This window comes from Dichomitus squalens, assembly GCF_000275845.1.
Source record: "Dichomitus squalens LYAD-421 SS1 unplaced genomic scaffold DICSQscaffold_7, whole genome shotgun sequence".
In the NCBI taxonomy this organism is placed as follows: Eukaryota; Fungi; Basidiomycota; class Agaricomycetes; order Polyporales; family Polyporaceae; genus Dichomitus; species Dichomitus squalens.
In genome coordinates this window covers 405111-417009 of record NW_006766889.1, presented here as the reverse complement: position 1 = coordinate 417009, position 11899 = coordinate 405111, and the positions used below count along the sequence as shown (strand labels likewise).

At 55.2% G+C, this 11899-nt stretch overlaps 3 protein-coding genes across 3 annotated transcripts; all 3 read left to right on the top strand.

Annotated features, from left to right (window-relative positions):
• Positions 1 to 183: 183 nt before the first annotated feature.
• On the top strand, positions 184 to 1484 carry DICSQDRAFT_55569 (uncharacterized protein; the record flags this gene model as incomplete). The annotated part of the gene is made up of 5 exons (XM_007363758.1): positions 184 to 360; positions 429 to 710; positions 818 to 962; positions 1064 to 1286; positions 1400 to 1484. The coding sequence occupies 5 exons, from the start codon at positions 184 to 186 to the stop codon at positions 1482 to 1484; spliced, it is 912 nt and encodes a 303-aa protein (XP_007363820.1).
• An 837-nt stretch (positions 1485 to 2321) lies between these two features.
• DICSQDRAFT_55420 (uncharacterized protein) lies at positions 2322 to 2686 on the top strand (the record flags this gene model as incomplete). Its single annotated transcript, XM_007363757.1, has 2 exons — positions 2322 to 2446; positions 2497 to 2686. Coding segments are annotated over 2 exons (315 nt in total), but the record flags the coding sequence as incomplete, so codon positions are not given.
• Positions 2687 to 5469: 2783 nt separating this feature from the next.
• Positions 5470 to 11709, top strand: DICSQDRAFT_134698 (ARM repeat-containing protein). Its single transcript, XM_007363756.1, has 25 exons — positions 5470 to 5500; positions 5558 to 5647; positions 5713 to 5777; positions 5833 to 6159; positions 6213 to 6749; positions 6807 to 6952; positions 7013 to 7136; positions 7201 to 7529; positions 7594 to 7635; positions 7689 to 7807; positions 7863 to 8238; positions 8297 to 8851; positions 8914 to 9006; positions 9065 to 9265; positions 9317 to 9998; positions 10066 to 10193; positions 10246 to 10291; positions 10348 to 10470; positions 10525 to 10583; positions 10648 to 10894; positions 10949 to 11062; positions 11110 to 11129; positions 11184 to 11280; positions 11336 to 11458; positions 11512 to 11709. Exons 2-15 carry the CDS (start codon positions 5558 to 5560, stop codon positions 9457 to 9459), a joined length of 3147 nt encoding a protein of 1048 aa, XP_007363818.1. The 5' UTR covers positions 5470 to 5500; the 3' UTR covers positions 9460 to 9998; positions 10066 to 10193; positions 10246 to 10291; positions 10348 to 10470; positions 10525 to 10583; positions 10648 to 10894; positions 10949 to 11062; positions 11110 to 11129; positions 11184 to 11280; positions 11336 to 11458; positions 11512 to 11709.
• The last annotated feature ends 190 nt before the right edge of the window (positions 11710 to 11899 follow it).

Genomic DNA, 11899 nt, shown 5'->3' with positions numbered 1-11899 from the left:
GCCGTGATACGCGTCGCGATGGTCACGTGCACCGTGCTCTCTAGCGTCGGTCGCCGCGGGCGTCGGGGATACGACGGTGAGTGTAACTAACTAGCGGTACTCATCACTCTTCCGACGACACAAGCACCTCGCTACCAGCCTCATTCTTACCCTACGCTTCGGTCACTATACCCCATTTACAGCATGTCTACGGCGCTGAGCGACAAAGCCAAAGGCAAGCAGCGTGCCACCGACCCAGGGCAGCCCAGCGAACTCGAGACCTCACCGTCGAAGGATCTCACCATCCGCTTCACGGAGGGCATTCCGGACCTGACGGTCCAGGTGGTGCAGAAAGACACAGTGAAGGACGTCAAGGCCAACGTAAGCCCCATATATTGACACCTAGCATTCGCTCTGAGTCCCAACTGTATTGCGGGATTGCCTCGTAGATCCGCACCGCCCGCCCAGAACTCAAGGACAGACGCCTCAGGCTTATTCACCAGGGACACTTGCTCGCAGACGGTGCGCAACTGTATGCCCGAATAGCGTCGCCCATGTGGCAGCAACGCCGGAGGAATGCTGGTGCGACGCCATCGGGAGTGGGAGGTACGGACGACGGTGACGATGAGGCGATACGCGCGGCCGAGGAGAACGCGCAGGGCACGACGTGGTTGCACTGTTCTGTAGGGCCGCAGTTGAAGGAAGGCGAGGAGGAAGAAGGGAGAATCCAGGTGGGTATTTCTGATGCATCTATCTGCCTGCCTGCCGGAATTCGTGGCAGATAGAAGCTAACGAATGAACGTACGAATGCGCTGGTGCACTATCACAACTCCCACAGACTGCGCAGCTGAAGCCTTTGCGGGGTTTCGATAGGCTCGCCGCGGCGGGGTTCAGCGAGCGGGATATTGCGAATATACGATTGCAGTTCCATGCGCATTCCGCGGGGGACTACTTGGACCAAGAGTTCGAAGACCAAGAAGACTGTACGTACACTAGTCTCTTTCCTAGACAATCTTCCGTCAGTTGCTAACAGCTGTCTAATCATTCACACCACCGGATCGTCGCTACTCTCGACGTGAGATAGTCGATGAGCACGCACGGGTCCTAGAAGAACAGTGGATAGATTCGCTCGACGGGCCGAATAGCGACTTGTCCAACTCGCAGACGGCCGTGTCGTCGCTGCACAACGGGATCCTATTCGGGTTCTTCTTTCCGCTCCTACCCTTGTTCTTCTTCCGCGGACACAAGCCGGCGGTGTTCTGGGACGATGGGAGCGAGCACGACGTGATGGAAGAGCCCTTGTTCTCGTAAGTTAGATCCCCCGTCTCTGACGTTGTCTCCTGTGGCGGGATTTCTCGCATGCGTGACAGATTATTCAGACGTGTGTGATATATGCTGACTTCTACTCGGACACGAACAGACGGAAGATGCAGATGGGCATCGTGGTCGGGTTTCTGCTGAACGTCCTATTCGGACTGTGGACGTATTTGCTGTCTTCGAGTTGACATCAGGTGTATAGGTCACATGAGGTTGAGTGTCATTTTGAGTCACGCTGCGTCCAGATACTCAAGTATGTTTGTGGGGATTACAGTAGGAGGTACTTCCATTTTGGAGATCTGATGCAACAGGTCATGAATGAGACGATCTTAGGCAATCATGTGATAGGAGAGCGATGGCTATCCGTTATCTCGGACATTGATTCGCCTTTGCCTTCGACTCAAGCGAGAAGATTGGTTGGTACCACTCATTGTTGACAACTACACCTCCGGTGTTAGGAGCATGGAACCTCTGCCTACGTATTCTTTGCGTCAAGGGAGCTGCATGACTCGTTCAGAAGGGCACTATGACGTCTGAGCACGATAGCGTTCTGCGAGCTCCGCTTATATCTGGCTCTCCTCCACAGCTGCAATGCATCGTGTCAGTGGTCCTAACACTGTCCGTCCCTATCCTGCTGCGATGTAAGCGATCCATGGCTCGGATACGGGTGTAGAAACTTCACACGGCGCCTCTCGCAGTCAGGGCATTTAAGGCGACAGCCCGGTTTCATCGTGTGCTGCTTCCCATACAATCTCAACCCGGCATGGCACCCTCTCTCCTCACCCCGACAATTGTGATACCTGTAGTAGCACTAGTGTTCATTGTCGTACATTTTTATAGGAAGTCATCAGAGTTCGCCGCACGTTCTCAAGGCCGCCGGGTATAGCGGTTCTTGGGAACTTGTTCGACCTTCCCAAACGTTCGCCGTGGCTTGGATACAGGAAAATCAGCCAGAAATACGGTGTGTTGTCTACAAAGAGCTTGCGACCAGGGCCCGTGATGCTGACACAAGACATGCAGGAAAGCTGGTGCACTTACAGGTTTTAGGCCGCTCTATTCTTCTCATCAACAACCCCAAAATCGCTTTTGACCTGCTGGAAAAACGATCGGCGGTCAATCCCTCGCGCCCAACGTCGACGATAGTCAAATTGTAAGCCTCCACTGGCATCCTCAAAATCTCCGGTCTTGAACCATCTTCAGGGTGGGTTGGGAGTGGAACTTCGTATGGATGTCCTACGGCCAGCAGTGGCGGCGGCACAGGTGGGTGTTCTGGCAGCACTTCCACCCAGGAGTGATTCCCACCTATCGTGCCGTGCTAGAGGAGGGCGCACGCCGGCTGTTGTCGCGACTCCTCACGACGCCAGGAAAGCTCGAGGAGCACCTTCGCTAGTGAGGCAACTCTGTTCATTCGCTCCTCCATCGGCATCACTGAGTCATCATCGCGCGATTGCTGGCTGGTTTGGATCTGGGGGGATCTACAGCGCGCTCGGGGTCTCCATATGTAAGGAGGCGCACGGGCTGGACATTGCCGAGTAGGAGGACGCAAGGATGGAGATCTTTGAGAGAGCCCTGAGGAACGTGGACGTGCTCGTGGAAGGCGCGACTATGCTGGAGTACTTCCCGTTCCTAGCCGCCATTCCGATGTGGCTACCGGGAACGAGCTTCTTACGCCGGCTGGCCGAGGATAACAAGTACGCTCACACGCTGCGGGAGCTACCTTGGACGCAGGCAAGGCAGGCAGTGGTGAGTTTGGTGATTCATAGCTATGCGGACATGTGCGTAACGTCTTGGGACAGGCTAATGGAACGTGTACGGGCTCGATAGCAAGCGCCATGATAGAGAAAATCTCCCGCCTGGATCCCCCCCAATGCAGGGGAGGAAGAGGGCATGGCCATGAGTGCTGTCGCAATGGTTAATGCAGGTGAGGAATAAGTTGTGCTCTCATTCGAGTCTCGAAAACGAAACCGACATGATCCCGCAGCTGATCTTGACACGGTCAGTAGGCTCGCTCCCTTCTCTGCATTGGACGTCTCACATAGCGACAACAGCGATAGGCTCCACTGGGAAGCCTCTTCCCGGCGCTCTGCCTTCACCCAGAAGTCCATAGGAAAGCGCGGGCAGAGCTGGACAGCGTCGTCGGCCCCAATAGACTACCGACCTTTGCAGACCGCGACGCGCTCCCATGCGTGATTGCAATCGCTAAGGAGCTCCTGAGCTGGCATAGCGCCCTACCCTTGGGCATCGCGCGATGCAGCGTCGCGGCTGATGAGTACGAAGGGTACTTCATCCCTGCCAACAGGACCATATTGGTCAATTCGTGGTCGGTTTATTTTTTGTGCATCGTTCGGTGAGTATCATGCAATGACCTCAAGGTCAATCGTGCACGATCCCGAGAACTACCCAGAACCAGACAGGTTCCTACTGGAGCGCTTCTTGAACGACGGCAAGCTCGATTCTGACGTAACCGACCCGAGCGGAGTCGCCTTTGGGTTTGGGAGACGGTGAGCGACCCTTCACCCCACGTCCGAAAGAGGCTGTTGAGTTGTCGGCAGGATATGTACGGAACGATACTTTGCAGACGAAGCACTGTTCATATTCGTTGCGTGCGTGCTACAAGTGTTTGACATCAACCCGCCCTTGGACGAAGACGGCCGCCCCATACGCGTCGAACCTCGAGCTACGGCCGGAATCATCTCGTACGTTCTTCATCAGAGAGTTTTCAGACCTTCGCGTCCGTCTGACATATGCATGGTAGACATCTGGAAGACACTAGGTGTACGATCAATTCGCGTTTTGTGATTGCAGAGGAACCCATACGTCGCGTAGCCAGTGACCTGAGAGCTTCTGCCTGAAGAAGAGGTGTTTCAGGGCTCATGTCACCGGTGCCGCTTGTGTCTCCTGTCGCTCTCTGTACGAGCCTCTGCCAATATCCAGAGTACCTCGAACGCGCTGCAGTGTCCAGACGGACGTCATGCACAATCGCACAAGGGAGCCATGCGCAACAATGATTCGCAACTGCGCCCTCGCTTCAAGACATTCATATGAAACAATTAGGGTGCGCAAGGCTGCGGTTTGTAGTACATCGCAAGCAAACTACCATCACGAATCCCAACGTGTTCAGTTCGAACAGGGAAACGATCTGTAGATACGCACGCGCGGCAGTCATCCTCCGGAGTGCTCTCACTTCACGCCTCTAGTTATGAGTGACACGATGCTTTCGATATTCAAGGTAAATCGGACTGTGTGCGTCAACCAGTGTGCATGAATATGAAACCACCAAGGTCGCATCGTCTTTTGCAACACAAGCGTCCCGACCTCTGGGTGCAACATGCAGCTGCGCGAGGGAGCGCAGGATCATCCCCAGAGATGATCCACATGCTGCAGTGGTCAATATTGTGTCGTCTGCAGATCTCACCTTCAATTCTGGAGGTATGACCCTCTCCCCATTAAATTCCGCTCTACCCTCAGCGATAGCAATGGCACAGGCTAGTGTACGAGTATGTGGTAGGTAAAAATGTATCTGACCCGGAAAATCGTTATCTGTGCCTGTTTGTACGTCATGGTCGCGCGGCGGAAACCAAGTGACGCGTTGAGAAGAGCATAAGTTCACGAACCACCGTCTTCTGGGACGCGTACGTTCCTCGTACGCTGCTATGTGCCCTGTGATGCCCATTTGTTCAGCATGCAGAGTCGTGAACTACTCAATGCGTCGGTCGTCGCACTCGGGTGAGCAGGACAGTCGTTCCGTAAGCTCCGTTAATCGCGATTGACTGTGCTTGCCATGTTGCTCTGTCAGAGCCCCTGTTACGTATTATTGCGCTTACATGTACGATGAGTAGAAGCCTCCGGTCCCGCGCAGTACGGTCACGCTTAGAATAGGCCTAGGTCTGATATGCCACATTGGAAGGCTGTACAATTACCTCTTTGTAGAACGTGCCGTCGCGCATTGACGTCTATATTATGAACACGCTTAGTCCGTGTACTCGAGTGTCGAGCACGTTGCCTGATAGCTTTGAATGCGGGGCAAGAGAAGTGCTTTGGGGGCGATTGATTGGAGACGGGCGCCTGGACGCGATAAAGAAACGCGATTGAGCAGCTGCCAAAACACGCGTCTTGCCACACCCGTCCACCTCCAAAAATTTTGGAACCAGCTTCCGCCCCCGCCTCTGTATATATACCCTCTCCCTCACGATTCGATTACAAGGTCGGCTCTGGCCTCTCATTTGCCACCTGGACGTGTTTAGAGATCATACTTGCACAGATGGACCTGCAGACGCTCTCAAATCTCTTTGCCTCCACCTTCAGCCCCGACCCAAATGTCCAGAAGATGGCGGAGCTCCAGATCCGCAAGGTGCATTGAGCCACCTATTTTGACCACAACCGAATAGAGACTGACGACGATCAACGTGTGCACAGCTGGGCGGACAGGAGGGGATGATCTCGAGTACCCTTCAGATCGTGGGGAATGATAACGTAGATCTGTACGTGCCCGACGCGTCTGTCCTCCTGAGTGTGTCTTACCGAGCCCTTGTACAGCGCGACGCGCCAGGCCGCGGCAGTCTACCTCAAAAATCGCGTGTACTCGTCCTACTTTGTCGACACCAACGCGCGTCCGGACCAGGTCCCGATCCCGCCCTCAGATCGCAACAATCTCAAGGCTTCCGTTCTCCCGCTCATCGCCACATCTCCATCTCGCGCAATCACTGTGCAGCTCGCTGGTGCGCTGAAGAACGTCGTGGCCCGCGACTTCCCGGAGCAGTGGCCGAACCTTGCGGAGGAGGTCAAGAAGCTGCTTGCTAGCGGCAACATTCGGGATGTGCACGCGGGGTGTGTGGCTGCACTCGAGATGGTCCGGGCATTCCGGTGAGTACCCTTCGGAGTGTGGCCCGGTGCAGTATTGGACGGAGCGTTCGCAGGTTCCGCCAGAACAACGACATCCTGCCCAAGCTCGTCGAGGAGTTCTTCCCCACCCTCGTCACCATCGCCTCCCAAGCCCTCCAAAATCCTCCGGCGGGCACGAACCAGGAAGTGCCTACGCTCCTCCACCTCATCCTCAAGACGTACTCGACCTCCATCATTCTCTTCCTCAGCAAGCACCAGCAGAGCTCCGAATCCCTCGTCCCCTGGGGCCGCCTCCTTTTCCAGGTCGTGCAGCTCCAGATCCCCAAGGACGCCGTGCCCGAGGACGAGGACGAGCGGGAGCGCTCCGAGTGGTGGAAGGCGAAGAAGTGGGCGTACAAGATCCTGGGCAGGCTCTTCCACCGCTTCGGGAACCCGTCTCAGCTGCCGAGCAGCCTGCAGAAGGACTATGGCGACTTCGCGCAGCATTTCGTGACGGCATTCGCGCCTGAGATCTTCAAGATCTATCTGGAGCAGATTCAGTTGTACGTGTCCGGCACGGCGTGGCTATCGAAGAAGTGCCAATACAGGATCTTCACGTTCTTCACGGAGTGGTACCTCTGTTTTGCATCGTTTGACCTTACGGCTGGTGACTGACTTTGCTGCGATAGTGTCAAGCCAAAGTCCACCTGGGGCCTTCTCAAGCCTCACTTCCAGGACCTCATCTCGAACTACGTTTATCCTCAACTTTCATTCACTGCTGCCAAGCAGGAGCAGTGGCAGAATGATCCTATCGAGTTCGTTCGCACCAGTGTCGGTATGTCCACTCTTCATCACGTTCACTAAGAACGATGTAGTCGTTAATGGAAGTATATAGACGAGTACGAGGTATTCGACAGCCCCGTTTCTTCCGCTACCACTTTCCTCTTCTCCCTTGCGAGCAACAGGACCAAGATGACCTTCGTGCCCACCCTCGGTTTCATCTCACAGGTCCTCCACGCGTACGTATCTCCCACATTCCCGTCATGGCACACATTGGCTAAGAGTATCGTTTGGATCGAGCAGTAAGCCCGCCGCCCCCCAGCGCTACGGCGCCCTCAACATGGCCTCCGCGCTCGGGCCGTTCATGATGCGCCACCCCGAGGTCAAGGGCAGCGTGGAGCAGTTCCTCCTGCAGAACGTGTTCTCCGAGTTCGCTGCGCCTGAGCCGTACATGCGCGCGATCGCGTGCGAGTTCCTCGGCACGGTGGTCAAGTCCGGGTTCAAGTTCGCGAGCAAGGAGGCTCTGCAGCAGGCGTTGACGGCCGTTGCGGGTCTCATCGACGATGGGGAGCTGCCCGTGCGGGTGCATGCGACGTTGACGTTGACGGAGATGGTCATCCATTCGCAGTTTGGTGCGTGCGCCGTGCTATGTATGGATATGGGGTTTATGATTCTGATGGCGTTGATCCACTGTAGTTAAGGAGGCGGTTGCTCCTCAGGTTGGGAAGGTCATTCAGAGTGCGTGCGCCAGGCAATTTTGTCTTGTGCCATGCTAATCACGGCATTATTAGCACTTCTCAAGCTTTCCGAGGAGACCGACCTGGATATCCTTAACGGCGCTATGGAGAGCTTGGTTGAGACCTACCAGACCGAGCTTCTCCCTGTCGCTGCCGAGCTGACGGCCCGCCTCGTAAGGCGCATCGCTCCCTCGTGCACTCCTCTTGGCTAAATCAACTGGTTCACAGTGCGAGACGTACGCCCGCCTTGCTCGGGAGAGTAAGAGCGCGGATGAGACCGACAGCAGTGCCATCGACCTTGATTCAATCATGGACAACGATCCCAACGAGGACAAGACCTTTGCCGCGATGGGCGTCGCAAAGACGATCGCGACTGTCGTCAACGCCGTCGACTCAAACCCGGAGATCCTCGCGCAGGTGCAGGAGATCATCATCCCGATCGTGGTGCTCACGCTCGACGCGAAGCTGCTCGACCTGTTCGACAATATGTACGACCTCGTCGACGTGTTGACGTTCAAGACGAGGAGCATCTCGCCTAACATGTGGCCCGTGTTCGAGCTTACGTACAAGCTGTTCAAGAGCGACGCTGTGGACTTCTTGGACGGTGCGTTCTCTCGTCAGCTTCAGTGCCAAGTCATGCTGACCATCGCGGACGTGTCCAGAGATGCTGCCCTCGCTTGACAACTTCGTCTCATTTGGCGGCGACGTCTTCAAGACGCGCCCCGACTACTGCCAGATGGTCCTCGACATCTACCAGACGTCGATCTCGAGCGAGCACCTCGGGGAGAACGACGCCGTCAACGGATGCAAGCTCGCCGAGTCCATGCTCCTCAATCTCCGCGGCACGATCGACGACGCGCTCCAGCCTATCATCGCAACCGCGCTCCCCGTCATCGCCAAAGCGGAGACGAACATGCTGCGGCTCGCGGCGCTCAACGTAGTCATCAACGCCGTGCTCTACAACCCTGCCGCGGCGCTGCACATCCTCGACCAGGCCGGGCCCGGGGTCGCGCGTGGCTTCTTCGACCAGTGGTTCGCGGCGATCAATGTCGAGGGGCGCTTGCCGCGCGTGCACGACAAGAGGCTGAGCATCGTCGCGCTATGTGCGCTCATGGAGGTGGACCCTGCGAGCATCCCGCAGAGTGTGCAGGAAGGTTTCCCGGGTATTGTGTCGGGCGCGCTCAAGCTGTTCCAGGAGTACCCCAAGGTTGTTCAGGGTAAGTCTCGGGTTAGGGAGGGGGACTTGAAGCCGTTGGCTGATATTTGGTGGCGTTCCCAGCCCGCAAGGACCTCGAAGAGCAGTATTCGGACGATAACGAAGATGATGACGATGAGGACGACTCTAAGTTCCTCAATATGAATGACGAGGACGGTGCGTACCAAATATCACAGTGCGTTGTCGTTTCGAACAGCTTACGTTCATCCTGTAGACGACGTCTGGGATGAAGACTCCGCCTATGTCGAGCTGCTCGCAAACGAGAGTCAACGCCTCCAGGAGAAGAACGCGAGGCAAGCCAATGGCGAGGAGATCTCGGATGACGAAGAGGAGGAAGATATCGAGGAGGAGCTCGGCTACATCAGCCCTCTGGACAACGTCGACCCTTACATCACCTTCAAGCAGGCACTGACGTGTAAGTCGTGCAGGTTTAAGGACAGTGGTGCGGCTCTGACTCTTTGTACAGCGTTCCAGATGAAGAACGGCAGTGGGTACCAAATCGCGACCACGTCGCTCTCTCCCGAGCAACAGACGTTCCTCATGGAGGTCATGCGCCTCGCGGACGAGCACGCCGCCGCCGCCGCCGCCGCTGCGCCCGCCTCTTCTTAGATGATGATGATTACTTACGTTTACATATGCTCTCTCGGCCGGTTTGCTCTCATCGATGACTTTGATCTCGTCGCTCTTGCTCTCGATCATCTCGTACATATTACCGCATTTTGGACTAGTTTTAATCTCAAGCATATCAGGTTCGCCTAGGATCTGGAGACCAGAAGGAAGTACAAGATGCACAGTTGTTTCCAATTCGTCCTACATATATAGCACGCTGTTGCTACTGATGAGCGAAGAAAAGTATCGATGGCACTGCAATGTTACATGAAATGATGATCGTTACGAGTCATCTTCCTGCGTGAAATGGGCGAAGGCGTACACGGCAGTTTCAATCCAGAGGCTCGCGAGGATGCTTCCTCATCTGCTGAAGGTATTCCTGTGTGTCCTCGAGCTCCCACTCCAGCGGACGGGTGAGAGGCTCGAAAGTCTCGCCGTGCGCCTCTATCTCGGCAAGGCGCTTCGCAGTCTCCGGCTTGCTCTTGTTGACGCTATAAATCTTGACACGGTGGCAAGACGACGTGACATGCAGATCCCAGCTATGTGGTAAGACAGGGACAGCATCAGATGGTCTGTTGAGGATTGAAAATTTTGCAAAGTACGTACTTCCAAGCGGAGCGCACGAAAGTCGGCTCAGTGTTGTTGTTGCTATCCCAGGTACGGACGCAGAACTCGAGCCAGCCTTGGGCGTTCACGGGGACTCTGATCGACCAGAGCCTCCAAGCGTGGTAGTGCTAGGTTGAGCGGTGAGCACTGACGATGGCTAGTTCTGAAAGTACAAGTCACCTTCTCCGTCATGTCCTCTTCGGCACACGCATACCACACATGACCGCTGTCGATGCATGATGGATGGGTTCATTCATTTCATCATCCTTGACTCAAACATACCCGTCAGGAGAGACCTCGACTCGTTGGACCCAGTTGCCATCGCCACTATAGGACCAGCCCTTGACCTCGATCTCGCCCTCATGTATTACGACCTGTTTGTCAAGGGGGAAGATGATGGCGCTCCTACATTCGCTAGTTTCAGCGGAATGTGTCTAAGATCCCATGGCGGTGACTCACGAGACGGGCATGCCTTGTATCGAGAAACCGTTGGACATCTTCACATTCTGCTTCCCGAGCTTTTCCCCGGCGTTCGTCCGAGTTTAGCGAGTATGGATCATACGATAAACCTGAAGACTGCACCTGCTGATTGTAGTAGAGGTACTCCGCAGCCTGGACAGGACCCAAACTCGGTTCCGCGAGTGCATTGATCTTGTACAACCACTTAGCGCTCCGCGCGCCGATGTACCCGGTGACAACGGCACGCAATGGAAAACCATGAATCTTAGGCAACGGCTTGCCATTCATCTCCCAGGCGAGCAGGACTTCTTCGTTCTGCCTGACCTTGCGCCATGGGACGGAGACGGCGTAGTTATAAACATTACCCTTCCTATGTGAAGAGGTCAGAAACGCGTCATAAGGGAACAACAAGAATCAATCGTACTTGAAGTAGGTGTCCGCGCCGATGAACTCGAGATGCTTGGCCTCGGGAAGGATACCACCGCAGGCGATTTTCAGGACCTTCTTGAGTGGGACGCCGCGGTACACCGCAGTGCCACTGGTCTGCTGTTAGCACGCGAAGACAAGAGAACACCTGTAGCTCACATTGCACCCTCTCCCCAAGGCTTGTAGGTAGCATGAGTATCAAGCCACATACGGGGTTGAGTGAGGCTACTTACAGCGTTGATTAACTCATCACCGTCCCCAGGATATAGTTGGATCTGCTCGATACGACGCGTTCCGCTACATTGAATGGTGACTGTTACCTCTGCCTGACTATAGAGTGGCTAAGCATGAGGTGTAGCAAGACAGGGCGAACAATTGAACGCACGGAAATTTTGAAGGATCTTTCAATTCCTTCAAAGATATCTTGACCGGCTTGTTGACGAGCCCTCCGATCTCCAGCTCGTATGCGCCTTCATCGATGTCTGGTACGCCACCATGGTTGCGCACACTAGGCATCCGCCAGTAAGGAGGGACTCTCGGGCGTGCACAGATAACACATACAAATGCCACTTGTTATCGGTGATCTTGGCCTTGATGAGCTCGGAACGCGGCGTCTCGCCGTTGTAAGGGAAGTCCAGAAGGTGGATCATACCAGGCTTCTCTTTCAAGACCGTCGCCCAGCTGAAGTCGACGATGCTCTTCAGCCCTAGCGCCTCATGGTATTCCTTCCAGCGGTGTCCAACGAGTACAGGATTGGTCTGTGGAAGCGGAACAAACTGGAACTCTGCATGATATATATTTTGTGCGGTGCTTAGCTCACTAACAGCGGTGATGCGCACCTGGGATGGGGGTAAACTTCTTCGTCTTGAGGATCTCGGACGCAGTTCTCTTCCGTTCAGGATGATCCTCCCATTCAACGTAACTGAGTGTACAATGATCACATCTCCGT